The sequence below is a fragment of the Dioscorea cayenensis genome, chromosome 1 (assembly GCF_009730915.1).
Source record: "Dioscorea cayenensis subsp. rotundata cultivar TDr96_F1 chromosome 1, TDr96_F1_v2_PseudoChromosome.rev07_lg8_w22 25.fasta, whole genome shotgun sequence".
Taxonomy (NCBI): Eukaryota; Viridiplantae; Streptophyta; class Magnoliopsida; order Dioscoreales; family Dioscoreaceae; genus Dioscorea; species Dioscorea cayenensis.
Genome location: NC_052471.1, coordinates 24,538,661 through 24,551,209, shown reverse-complemented (window position 1 = coordinate 24,551,209; position 12,549 = coordinate 24,538,661). Strand labels below are relative to the sequence as shown.

Below are 12,549 nucleotides of genomic sequence, written 5' to 3'. Positions count from 1 at the left end.
CTCAAAAATTACCCAAGCATAGAATTAACAAGTAATCATCCAAAATACATGATAAAACCCCCCAAGGTTCACCAACACCCGTGGCCTTGGGGGGGTCTAGTGTGTCATCATCTCATAACAAAACCATACAATCAAGCAAAACATGAAACACAAGCATAGTATGACACTCCCTAGATGAAATGATGAAGGAAGAGGTAAGAATATGCCGAATGACGCTTCCCGCCAAAGGAATGCCGAATGACGCCTCCTCTAGCCGCGGGTCTCCTTCCTTCAAGTCGTGATCGATCTCCCCTTTGAATGATGTTGCCTTTCTTGCCTTGAGAGCTTTGGACCTTGGGCTTGAATGATCTTCTAGCTTTCTTGCCCTTCTTCTCCTCCCCAAGGTCGCCCAAAAATCTCCCCAAATGATCTCCCCAAAAGTCGGCCAACAAAAAGTCCCTTTTAATCAGCCCTAAAAGTGAGTATATATACCCCCGAGGCATACGGGCCGTGATAGGGGTCGTATGGGGGTCGATAGCACACGTAAAACCCTAGATTCGCTCCAGACGGGTGCATACGGCTCCATACGGCCCCGTGATACTCGGGTAGTATGGAAATCTGGACGTAACACCAACTCAATCCGTCACATAGCAGATACGGCCCCCATACTCGGGTAGTATGGGGGTAGTATGAAATTTCGCTTTTCTCTCTATTGCCAAAATGATATCTTCTTGTTCTCCATGGCTTCCATATGCCCTACAAAGCAAATAATAGACGATTAAGCGTAAACGGGCATCAAACCTCACAAAAATACATGCAAAGTGCATACGATACATATATGAAAACACCCTACATTTAGACACTTATCAAACATCCCTCACACTTAAGCGTTGCTTTGTCCCCAAGCAAACAACTCATGAAAAACAAAGAGACTGAGAAGTGGCTAAATGCAATACCTCTGGCTCAAGCAAATATAAGATTCCAAAAGCAAAGGACAATGAAACATAGATGTTGAGTTATAGTCATTAAGCATAATAAAAAAATATCCCTGTCTCACCCCTAATATGTATGTGCATGTAAGTGAATCCTTTATCTCATTTGCCCTCGATCCGGTCTAGCTCAAGGACTTCAATCAAGACAGCTCTAGATGCTAATCACTCCACATACAAAGAATACTAAGTCTTAAACTACTAAGTGCTACTCAATGGCCAAGTAAGATCCTTCTAATTCTATAGCTTGAAACTAAATCCTTTTTTTCTTTTCAAAACCTTTGGTAGGTACTCAAAAAGATCACTAGGGTTTTTTTATTTTCAACTCAATATTCAACATCGAGTCCCGACTAACGTAGACTGCATCAAAAATCATTTTTAAAAATCTTTCTAGAGGATGCACATGCTCGGTTAGGCACAAGAGCCACCCAACTACTCGATTACAGTCTACATAGACGCATTCATGCTTCATTAGCAGAGGAATACTGACATAGACTCATCTTTTTTTATTTACTTTTTTACTTTCACCCTAGATCACATCTTCAGAGTATACTACATACCACAAACTAGGATTAGCTCAACAAGACTTAGAAGTTCTTAAGAAAACATTGAAGGATAGAACTTAGTGTTCTAAGGCCAAGTACTCAAAGTAGTGTGTTAAGCATACAAGAGAGTTAGAGTAGTCACATTGGCTATTCCCAGGGCATCGACAAAAAATTCAGTGCACAAGACAATACTATGGGGTGAAACAGGATTCAATAAAGCATAAAAACAAGTAACTCACATCCATCATTAGTCCAAGCTAAAAGAATCTTACAAGAATGAATAAAGCCATCATTGGTAACACTAGCATGTAAACAATGTTCCTAAAACATGAAATGCACCCATCCCCACACTTAGTGTTGTACATTGCCCTCAATGTACACTAATCATGAAAAACATGCAAGAAGGGCCAATGCAAATAATAATAGAGGAGGGTGAAAAACAAAACTTCCCCGGTTTATCTTGTGTTCGTCGTGAGGTACGACTCGACAAAAGGTGTGGTGAGCAATACTCGTCTTGTCCGACCTCCATTTAAAACTAGGAAAGCTCACCAAATTCCCTCAATGCCCTGTAAGGCAAAAAGGGGGCATAATCATTCCATAAAGATTTTAAAAATACAAGCACAAGGGAAAAACTAGGGAGTAGTCAACAAAACACAAAGATGAAAATAACATAGAGTTCGACAACACAAGTCGGTAGGGTAGAACCATGCGAACTCAACAAAATACAACAAAAATACAAAACAAAGCAAACTAAAGTAAATGCTAGGTGTCCATGCTCATCCTTGTCCTTAGAATTAAGTCTCTCATAACAAAATGACATCTTGTTCCATGTGGTCACCCCGTGTGGTGTAAATATCACTCCATGGTTTCATGTTAATTTCTTCATCCCCAAAATTCCTACAAACCATGAAAAACTCAATCAAGCATAGAGGAATCCAATATGATTCAAAATGTAGTGTAAGAGATGAAGAAACAATGAAAATTATGATGTATAGTGTCCATACGGCCGTATGGGGGCCGTATGGGTACTGTTCATTTCGACAGAACCTCCCCAAAAACATGAAAATCGAAATTTTTTTTACATAATTTCAAGGGATACTTCATCCATAACAATCACACCATCCAAACCAAGCAAAATGCTAAAGAAATTCCACACAAAAACTCCAAGAATGCCCAAGAAATGAAAAAGATAAAACTAGGGCATTGAAAAAGCATACCGACGAAATCTTGAGAAAACTAGCATTAAACTCGAGGAAAACTACTAGATCGACGTCTCAAATGGATGAGGAGAAGATTTAGGAGAAAAAATGAGGAGATTTGGCCAAGAAATGAGTGAGAAAGAAGAGAAAAAGTCGGTGGACAAAGAGAGAAAAGAAGAGAATGGAAGAAAGAGAAGAGAGAGAAGAGAGATGAGGGTTAAATGGGCAAGGACCGAGACATACGGCCCCCATACGGCCCGTATGGGGGCCGTATGGCCTGAGAAGGCTTCTCGGGCATTCTGGATGGCATCCCAGACGGCCCAGTATGGGGGCCGTATGGGGGGCCGTCTGAGATGGCACAGAGCCTCGGAATTGCTCTGTGTTCATCTCAGACGACCTCCATACGGTCTAGTAAGGTCGTAAACCTTTTAAACTCACTCAAAACTTCGAAAACCTGCTCCAAATGATGCAAACATGGTATGGCAAGGTCGAAGGCTACTCCAAAAACGAATGAAATGAATAAAACGACGATCTAGTGCGTGAATTAACACCTAAACATGAGTTTCTCAAGAAGTTGCACAAATATACCACAATAAAAATGATAGAGCATTGTGCCAAGTGTGTGAGCATGAACTTATTCAAAAACAAACAAGTCTAAGAAATACGCGAATTGAAATGAACTAAGAACTAAAATACGAAAAATGCAAGCAAAGACCACCGAACGCTTGGGTTGCCTCCCAAGAAGCGCTTGTTTAACGTCACGAGCCTGACGTACCTCATTCCTTACCTCATGGGGGCTCAAAGAGTTTGATACCACCCCCGGTTTCCTTTGAAGTGTTGTTATTGAAGTAAAATTTTAATCGTTGCCCATTGACCTTAAAAGTGCCGTTTTCCGGGTGGGTTACCTCAACCGCTCCATGTGGGAAGACTTGAGTAACCGTGTATGGACCTGACCAACGTGATCTTAGCTTCCCCGGAAATAATTTCAGCCTAGAGTTGAACAGTAGGACTTGATCACCCTCGTGAAATTGCTTAGGGTGCTTGATGCGTCTGTCGTGGTACTCCTTTACTTTTTCTTTATAGAGTTTCGAACTCTCATATGCCGTGCAGCGCCACTCATCAAGTTCATTCAGTTGGAGTTTCCTCTTGCCACCTACAAGAGAAGAGTCGAGATTTAGAAACTTAATAGCCCAATAGGCTTTATGCTCGAGCTCAACTGGTAAATGGCAAGCTTTTCCATAGACTAGTCTATACGGAGTGATTCCAATAGGAGTTTTGTAGGCTGTTCTGTATGCCCAGAGAGCGCCATCGAGATGCTCGCCCAATCTCTTCGGGTTCTCGAGATACCGCCTTCTCCGAGATTCGCTTTTAAATCCCTCGTTGGAAACTTCTACTTGCCCGCTAGTTTGTGGGTGGTATGCTGTTGCCATTTTATGGGAGACTCCATAGCGCTTCAATATTTTCGCGAATTGGGCATTACGTAAAATGAGTGCCTCGTCACTAATGATAGCCCGTGGTGCACCGAACCGGAAAAATAATTTCTTCAAGAATTTCACCACCACCCTCGCATCATTTGTTTGCAAGGCTTGAGCCTCCACCCATTTAGACACATAATCGATCGCCACGAGAATGAACTTGTTTCCATGGGAGCTCGGAACGGTCCCATGAAATCAATCCCCCACACATCAAAGACTTCACAAGCTTGGTTCCAATTTTTGGGGCATCTCGTCCCGGCGAGATATGTTGCCGACTCACGACATCTATCACAAGCTTGAATGAATTTCGTGTGTCATGGAATACCAAGGCCAATAGAAACCTCGCATCAAGGATTTTCTTTGTTGTTCTATTTGCATCATAATGGCCACCAGTGGGTCCTGAGTGGCAATGCCTCAAGATGCTTAGACCTTCTGCCCTAGAAACACATCTTCGAACAACCTGATCGGAACAAACTCGGAAAAGGTAAGGATCTTCCCAAATGTAGTGCTTAAGGTCAGAGAAAAATTTCTTCCTTTGTTGATATGTAAACCATTTCGGGATAACCCCACCAACCAAGTAATTAGCAAAATCGGCAAACCAGGGTGGTTCCTTCTCTTCTACCACCTGAATATTATACAAGTGTTCTTCAGGGAATGAGTCATTAATGTCCTTTTCTCTTATAGTTTCTGTGCTGTAACCCTCTAAACGGGATAAATGATCAGCTGCAAGATTCTCTGCTCCCCGCTTGTCCTTAATTTCAAGGTCAAATTCCTGAAGCAATAAGACCCACCTTATCAAACGTGGTTTGGCATCTGATTTGCTAAGTAAGTACCTCAACGCCGAATGATCGGTGTACACCACCACTTTAGAAAGAACCAAATATGACCGAATTTATCAAGGCAAATACCACGGCAAGTAGTTCCTTCTCACCGTAGTGTAATTTGCTTGGGCTCCCTGCTAGAGTCTTACTCGCGTAGTAAATGGGATGGAAATGTTTGTCTCGCCACGACCAAGCACCGCCCCAACTGCAAAGTCACTAGCATCACACATCAATTCGAATGGAGAGTCCCAACTGGAGCTACCATGATGGGTGCTTGAATTAGTTTCTCCTTGAGTGTCATGAAGGATGTCATGCAATCATTATTGAACTCGAATGGTACATCCTTTTTCCAACAACCTTGTTAGGGGTCTAGCAATTTTGGAAAAAAATCTTTGATGAATCTTCGATAGAACCCCAGCATGTCCCGTAAAAACTTCTTATGGCCTTCACTGAATTTGAGGTGGTAACTTTTCGATGGTGGAGATCTTTGCCTTGTCGACCTCAATTCCATCTTTTCGAAATTTTTGTGACCCAAGACTATCCCCTCTTGGACCATGAAATGGCACTTCTCCCAACTTAGCACAAGATTGGTCTCTTCACATCGAATGAGGACCCGCTCAAGGTTCTTGAGGCACACATCGAAAGAATCACCAAAGACGGAGAAATCATCCATAAACACTTCCATAAAATCTTCTACCATATCCTCAAAAATGGCCGTCATACACCTCTGAAAGGTCATCGATGCTATATAGCCCGAAAGGCATGCGGCGATAAGCAAATGTGCCATACGGACAAGTGAACGTAGTCTTCTCCTGATCTTCGGGGGCGATGGGAATTTGGAAATAGCCAGAGAAACCATCCAAAAAACAATAGTAGGCATGTCCAAATTAGTCGCCCCAAAGATCCGGGTCAATGAATGGTAGGGGAAAATGATCTTTTCGGTGGCATCATTCAAACTTTCTATAATCGATGCATACTTCCACCCTGTAGTTGTACGAGTCGGGATTAACTCATTCTTGTCATTGGTGATCACAGCTATTCCCCCTTTTTTTGAACCACTTGCACGGGCTTACCCACTCACTGTCTGATATTGGGTAGATAATACCCGCATCGAGAAGCTTGATGATTTCAGCCCGCACTACTTCCTTCATATTTGGATTGAGTCTTCTTTGCGGCAAGGCTCGGGTTTGTGTTCATCCGTCATTAGAATTTTTGTGAGTGCAAACGCATCGGATTAATCCATTTTATATCCGCAATCTTCCAAGCAATCGCGCTCTTGTGCCTCATTAGCATATCCACCAATCTATTCTTCTGCTCAGTTGATAGGTTTGCAGAGATGATGACCGGAAGCTGCGTATTTTTCTCCCAAAAAAAGCATATTCAAGATGGTCTCGTAGTGATTTTTAACTCCAAGTCGGGTGCTTCCTGCTGATGGCAAGAACCCTCTGCTCCAAAGCCCATCACCCCTGTTCTCGACCCGCAATATCATCGAGTTGTTTTTCGATACCATGGACACCAAACTCACAACATCTAGTACCACATCCGTGACTTTCATGTCAGAAATACCGAGGCTCCACATCGGATTCCCTGTACTCAATGCTAGCATCCGCCCATTTCAAGACAATCCTCCGAGTGGGATTCATGGCAGCGGATCTCCGACCCTCGGTAGTCAACATAAACAGCTCGGCTAGTGACATGTTTCCTCCGTCACCGATGGGGCACCACTTTCCAAAAAAAGGTCTTAAACACTGCGTGCCGCCACTTCCATCATAAGCTATACTAGGGTCCCCCGATAGTAAAAAGTGCATCTAGACAATCATTCGGAAATTGTGAAACATGAAGTTGGGTTTGCCCATTAATCCAGCCGTCAAATCTATATACGTAGTCTTCCAACTTGATGTTCGGATTTGCCATGTATGGTGTAATCAAGGTCGATGGATTCGAACGTGTCATGCATGCATCCTTTGCACAACCAAGAAAAAAATTGATAGAAAGTTAAGATCAAGGGAAAAAGAAAAACAACAAATGAGTAAAGAATGAAAATGGCTAGAGTAATAATCTAAAAGTTTCCTAGAATTCCTTAATGGTCCCCAGCAACGGCGCCAAAAACTTGATCGCTTCCCCGCAAGTGTACGGGATCGCTAGTAATACCTCGCAAAGACACGAGGATCGTATTCCACGGGCTAAGGATCTCCTATTACTCCTTCTCGAGCTATTATCTCAGCCTAAGATCTTAAGTGATGGATTTACTCTACTAAATACAAATAAAACTAAACACAAGATTTGCTAGCAAATTAGAGAGAACAAGCAATAAGCAAGCAAGAGAATCAATGAAGTGCAAAGGCCTATGGATGTGGATCCCTTGAGGGGTTATCATGCAACATGGATGATGATTTAAAGATGCAAGGGTAAATTGGACCATGAGATTCCAAGATTAGAACAACCCCAATTTCTCAGGGCGATTGAACCCTAATCCCATACGTAACATAGATAGGAATTTCTTCCAAATCTACATTCCTACGATTGCATTAAGTACAAGGAAATCTCGCTTAGGAATAAACCTACTCTTCTTCGGATTAAACCTACATGGAGGGCTACCAAACACCCAATTTCTCGGGCGTGATGATACAAGTATCCCCCTTCTAATCCATTCATGACCTAATACATGCGAGCAAGTCACATCTACATGCATCATTCATAAAAAGAGCTACGGATTTCTCCTTGGTGTAACACTTAGCATGAAAAACAATGGATTAGATCTCAAAAATTACCCAAGCATAGAATTAACAAGTAATCATCCAAAAATACATGATAAAACCCCCCAAGGTTCACCAACACCCGTGGCCTTTGGGGGTCTAGTGTGTCATCATCTCATAACAAAGCATACAATCAAGCAAAATATGAAACAAAGACATAGTATGACACTCCCTAGATGAAATGGTGAAGGATGAGGTAAGAATGTGCCGAATGACGCTTCCCCCGCCAAAGAAATGCTGAATGACGCTTCTTCTAGCCGTGGTTCTCCTTCCTTCAAGTCGTGATCGATCTCCCCTTGAATGATGTTGCTTTCTTGCCTTGAGAGCCTTTGGACCTTGGGCTTGAATGATCTTCTAGCTTTCTTGCCCTTCTTCTCCTCCCCAAGGTCGCCCAAAAATCTCCCCAAATGATCTCCCAAAAAGTCGGCCAACAAAAAGTCCCTTTTAATCAGCCCTAAAAGTGAGTATATATACCCCCGAGGCATACGGGTCAGATAGGGGTCGTATGGGGGTCGTATAGCACACGTAAAACCCCTAGATTCGCTCCGCACGGGTGCATACGGCTCCATACGGCCCCGTATACTCGGGTAGTATGGAAATCCGGACGTAACACCAACTCAATCCACTGCCATAGTAGATACGGCCCCCATACTCGGGTAGTATGGGGGTAGTATGAAATTCTCGCTTTTCTCTTATTGCCAAAATGATATCTTCTTGTTCTCCATGGCTTCCATATGCCCTACAAAGCAAATAATAGACGATTAAGCGCGAAACGGGCATCAAACCTCACAAAATACATGCAAAGTGCATACGATACATATATGAAAACACCTACATTTAGACACTTATCGCATCTAACAATGTATAGGCTATGCATCCAACCAATTTTAAATGATGAACATAAGGTCTCTTACCTGACCAAGCTTCAAATGGAGTTTTGTCTATGATTGCTTTAGTCGGAGAAAGATTCAATAAGTAGATAGCTGTTGCCAAAGCCTCAGTCGCAAATTTATTAGGTAGATTGATAAGTGCTTCTGTATAAATAATATGAAGTATTATTTTCTTAGACTGACCATTACTTTTCCCAGATTTTACGCTTATGCATGTGTATTTGTGTTCTTTTGTGCATTTATGGCTGTGGAGACAAGTATGAAAGAAAGAAATCAAAAGTAGATGGTCGACGCAATTTGTTAATGAAATCTTTGAGTGAACAAATGTGAAGACACAAGTTGTGCGTGAAGACATGTGAGTGTGTACCATCCTCTGTTGTGCTCAAATGAACATGCAAATTGGAGGGGCAGAAAGGTAGTCATGCTCATGTGTTCCGACATGTGCAACACTAGCAAGACCTTCATCAATGTGACTTTTATTGAAGATGCAACACGATCTACTGCATGGATGTGTGCCCATTCATGTGGCCTCAATGAAAAGTGTGGATTTGGGAACATTTTGGTGAAGTACTGTGGCAGTTTAATGTAGCAAAGTACTGTAATAGTTACTGTTCACAGCTCGTAGAAAACTGAATTTTTGGAAATTCACATAGTCGTGTGGAAATTCCACACGCCCGTGTGGATGCCCAATTCCAGGCCTATTTAATTCGCGATTTCAGTCATTTTAAGAGAGCTTTTTCACATCTTTGAAGGCACTCGAGGCTAAAGTTTGGAGAGGCTTTGGCAAGGTTTTATGAGTGGTTCTATGGCTTTAAACATCACGTTCCTTTGGAAGATACTTATTGGGGAAGCTTTCATCGGTATCGATTCGGTGAGTTGTGCCCTAGGCTTGACGAGGAAACCCTTGGAGAAAATGAGACTACTCCACAAGACCATCGATACAGACTACAAGGGGGTTTTACTTATAGATTTTATGCTTTTACATTTGATTTCATTATTGATTGTATCTTGCTCCATGGAGAGCTAAACCCCTAGTGTTTGCTTGGACTTGTAAACCCTAGAATGATATTGGTTCGTTGACCTTTTATTATGTTCCTTTAATTGATGTTTTTAATTGAATTCCAATCTTGAATGCTTGTTGAATTGATTTTCCCTTAAAGTGACACAAGAGTTGAGAATCTATATTGGTAATCTTTTTGAGTGAGTGACACACCATGAGGATTAGACAAAGCAAGATAAGAGAGGGTCGAGAGGGTGAGTCGAGAGGGTGAGTCGAGAGGTAGCAATACAGCCCCTTTCTCTTCTGGTGTGATTTATCCTACCTCCATGTTCAAAGAGTTCTTTGCAGTCACAATAGAGTGAAGTGCTAAGAGAGGAACTCCGTTGGGGCTTAGTTACACAAGCAACAGAGTGAAGTGTTGAAATAATCCTTAGTGCTAGGGCTTAATTGTTACTAGGGGTGTTTCTCCTAGACCAAAGGCTTAGATCTATATTAGGGAATAGGGTTTATCACTTGGAGTCCCTAGAACTTTAATCAACCCTACACGGTGTGAGGTGTTGAGATTGAGCGATTTCTCTACTGGGCTATAGTGTAGGGTTAGTCACAGTTGACCTTAGGTTTGAAACAATAGTCCTAAGGGGAACAATGTCCAGGTGCCCCATTTTCTATCAATTGCCTCTCCTATCATTTTATTACGTCTTTCTCTTGTTTTCTTTATTTTTATTTGCATTGATATTGTTCACACCACTATTGATTCATCTTCACTATAGTTAAATAACAATTCTTGTGATTCTAATCACTATTCCTTGTGGATACGATTACCCACTCACCATGGTACTTTTATTACTTTGAAAACCCGTGCACTCACTGGATTAATGTTAATGGCTACCATGAAGACATGATGGGTTTTGAAAATCTCTGATACCACTGTTGGAATCTTAGGTGAATAGATAATAATTCAGAGAATGGAAAAGTATTGAAGAACAAGGACACTCATTTATATTTCCTTTTTTTTTTAATGATTGACAACACTTACAACATTACACACACACATATATATATAGAGTAACAGTAGCATGCATAAGAGAGAAGTTACAACTTACACATAATAAACTGAATATAAACTACCCACTAATCATGGATAATATAGAAACCAAAATAATTGATTCTTCTCCACGTAAGCATGTTCCACATCAGCATACAATCATTCAAAAACACCAACAGTTATGCTTGGGAAATAACTACCCTAAAGGTGGAATGGGTCTCGATGATCTATTAATCAGTCACAATTATGTATTAGATGGTATTTTGCTTTTTTTAGATCGATTAGGATGCCAACTTGAGAGATTTGTTATACTTGCATGCAGGAATAGCAAATGACATTAATGTTGATATTTGGAACCCTGTATCAAATAAACTTATTTTGTTTAACTATTTTGTTGATGGTTTACATGGAAAGGTACTTTAATTTAATGATGTTAAAAGTTACTTCAAATTTTATATGTTTTTGTAATTATGTTGCCACTGACTAGATTCATCTTGCGTTGAAAATTCAGAGCCTTTGCAAAGCTGCATTACAAAAGAACCTTCGCCTTGCTGTCAGACCTCGCAGCCCATTTGTAAGAAATAACTTTTCTCCTCCTTGATGAAATTTATGACTTTGCTCGAAATGTTTTTGACGAATTACAGATTACATTCATTGCAAGACTAGACTATCAAAACGGCACTATTCTAATTTTGTCAGCTATGCCGGAGATCTTGCAGGATGATGTCCAATTTGTAAGATAATTATACATTTCTTTCATAATTTATAAGTTAACTAACACATAAAATTTACATCTGAAATTGATATTTCTTGTTGTTGATTTTAGATTATGCTTGGATCAAGAGATCCACTTGCTGAGAACTTGATGAGACAGACTGAGTCTTGTTATGGTTATTACTTCCGGGGTGCGTTGGATACACTGAGCCTATGGCTCACCAAATTACTGCTGATTAAAGTGGAACACTTTTTGGTGGGTTGGAAGTACATTTATTTTCTTATATATTAATTGAAGATTATTGAACTTCTAAAATCAATAGGTGGTCGCCATTAAGATTTGAACCATGTGGTTTGAACCAATTATATGCAATGAGATTTCAATGTTTTCTAATTATTCATCACATTAGTGACCTTAGAGTAAGTTTTTCACTCATATGAACTTTTTTCCACATACAACGCAACATTTAATTTGTTGTCTTGATAATGCTTGTCAATTTGATAGCAAGATATAGTTGAAAGTTTTGATAGATTTTACTATTGAAGATGAATGTGGCACTGGTTGGGCATTTTTGCTGTATTCAAAGGAGAGTATGTTGGCGTTAAGCTCAGAGTAAATCAAAATTAAATTGACTAACTTGCTCTAATCAGTATTTCAACTTTTAAGCTTTTATATTTTGAATATTTATAGGCATTACGGACAACAATAAAAACATACAGCGAGCACAAATCTACTTAAAAGAGACTAATGAAGCGAGGAATGATGAAAGATTTACATGGGATAGTGCTACTGCTCAATATGAGCGGATCATGCAGTGGGCTTTCACTGATTTACCATATGTTGGATGAAATACTGCTTTGTAAACTATCACATTGAACTCTACTAACCCATTCATTCATCCAATCATTTTTTTTCCTTGATTTCTGTTTCCAATTTCGTAATTTGTAACGGCACATAGATTGTAAATAGTGAACAAGTTTTTGTTGAAAAAGTAATAAAGCATCAGGTTAATTAAAAGATGTATTTGTCAAAATGTTAAACTAGTGTTCTTTCAGTAGATTATTAAGTGAATATACTTCAAAAATGGTAATCTATTGGCATTTTTAAAGAGAGATTGAAAGATGTATTGAGGTTT

General features: G+C 40.4%; 1 protein-coding gene across 1 annotated transcript; it reads left to right on the top strand.

Annotated features, from left to right (window-relative positions):
* The first annotated feature begins 6,516 nt into the window (after positions 1–6,516).
* Positions 6,517–12,262, top strand: LOC120258028 (soluble starch synthase 1, chloroplastic/amyloplastic-like). The gene is made up of 7 exons (XM_039265371.1): positions 6,517–6,673; positions 11,022–11,113; positions 11,187–11,273; positions 11,344–11,433; positions 11,526–11,669; positions 11,929–12,004; positions 12,105–12,262. The coding sequence occupies exons 1-7, from the start codon at positions 6,517–6,519 to the stop codon at positions 12,260–12,262; spliced, it is 804 nt and encodes a 267-aa protein (XP_039121305.1).
* The last annotated feature ends 287 nt before the right edge of the window (positions 12,263–12,549 follow it).

Excerpts from the sequence above, each read along its gene's own strand:
- LOC120258028 (XM_039265371.1), top strand. The coding sequence starts at position 6,517 with ATGGACACCAAACTCACAACATCTAGTACCACATCCGTGACTTTCATG. Across the intron at positions 11,114-11,186 it reads TTGATGGTTTACATGGAAAG|ATTCATCTTGCGTTGAAAAT; the intron begins GTACTTTAATTT and ends GCCACTGACTAG. Across the intron at positions 11,274-11,343 it reads TCAGACCTCGCAGCCCATTT|ATTACATTCATTGCAAGACT; the intron begins GTAAGAAATAAC and ends GACGAATTACAG.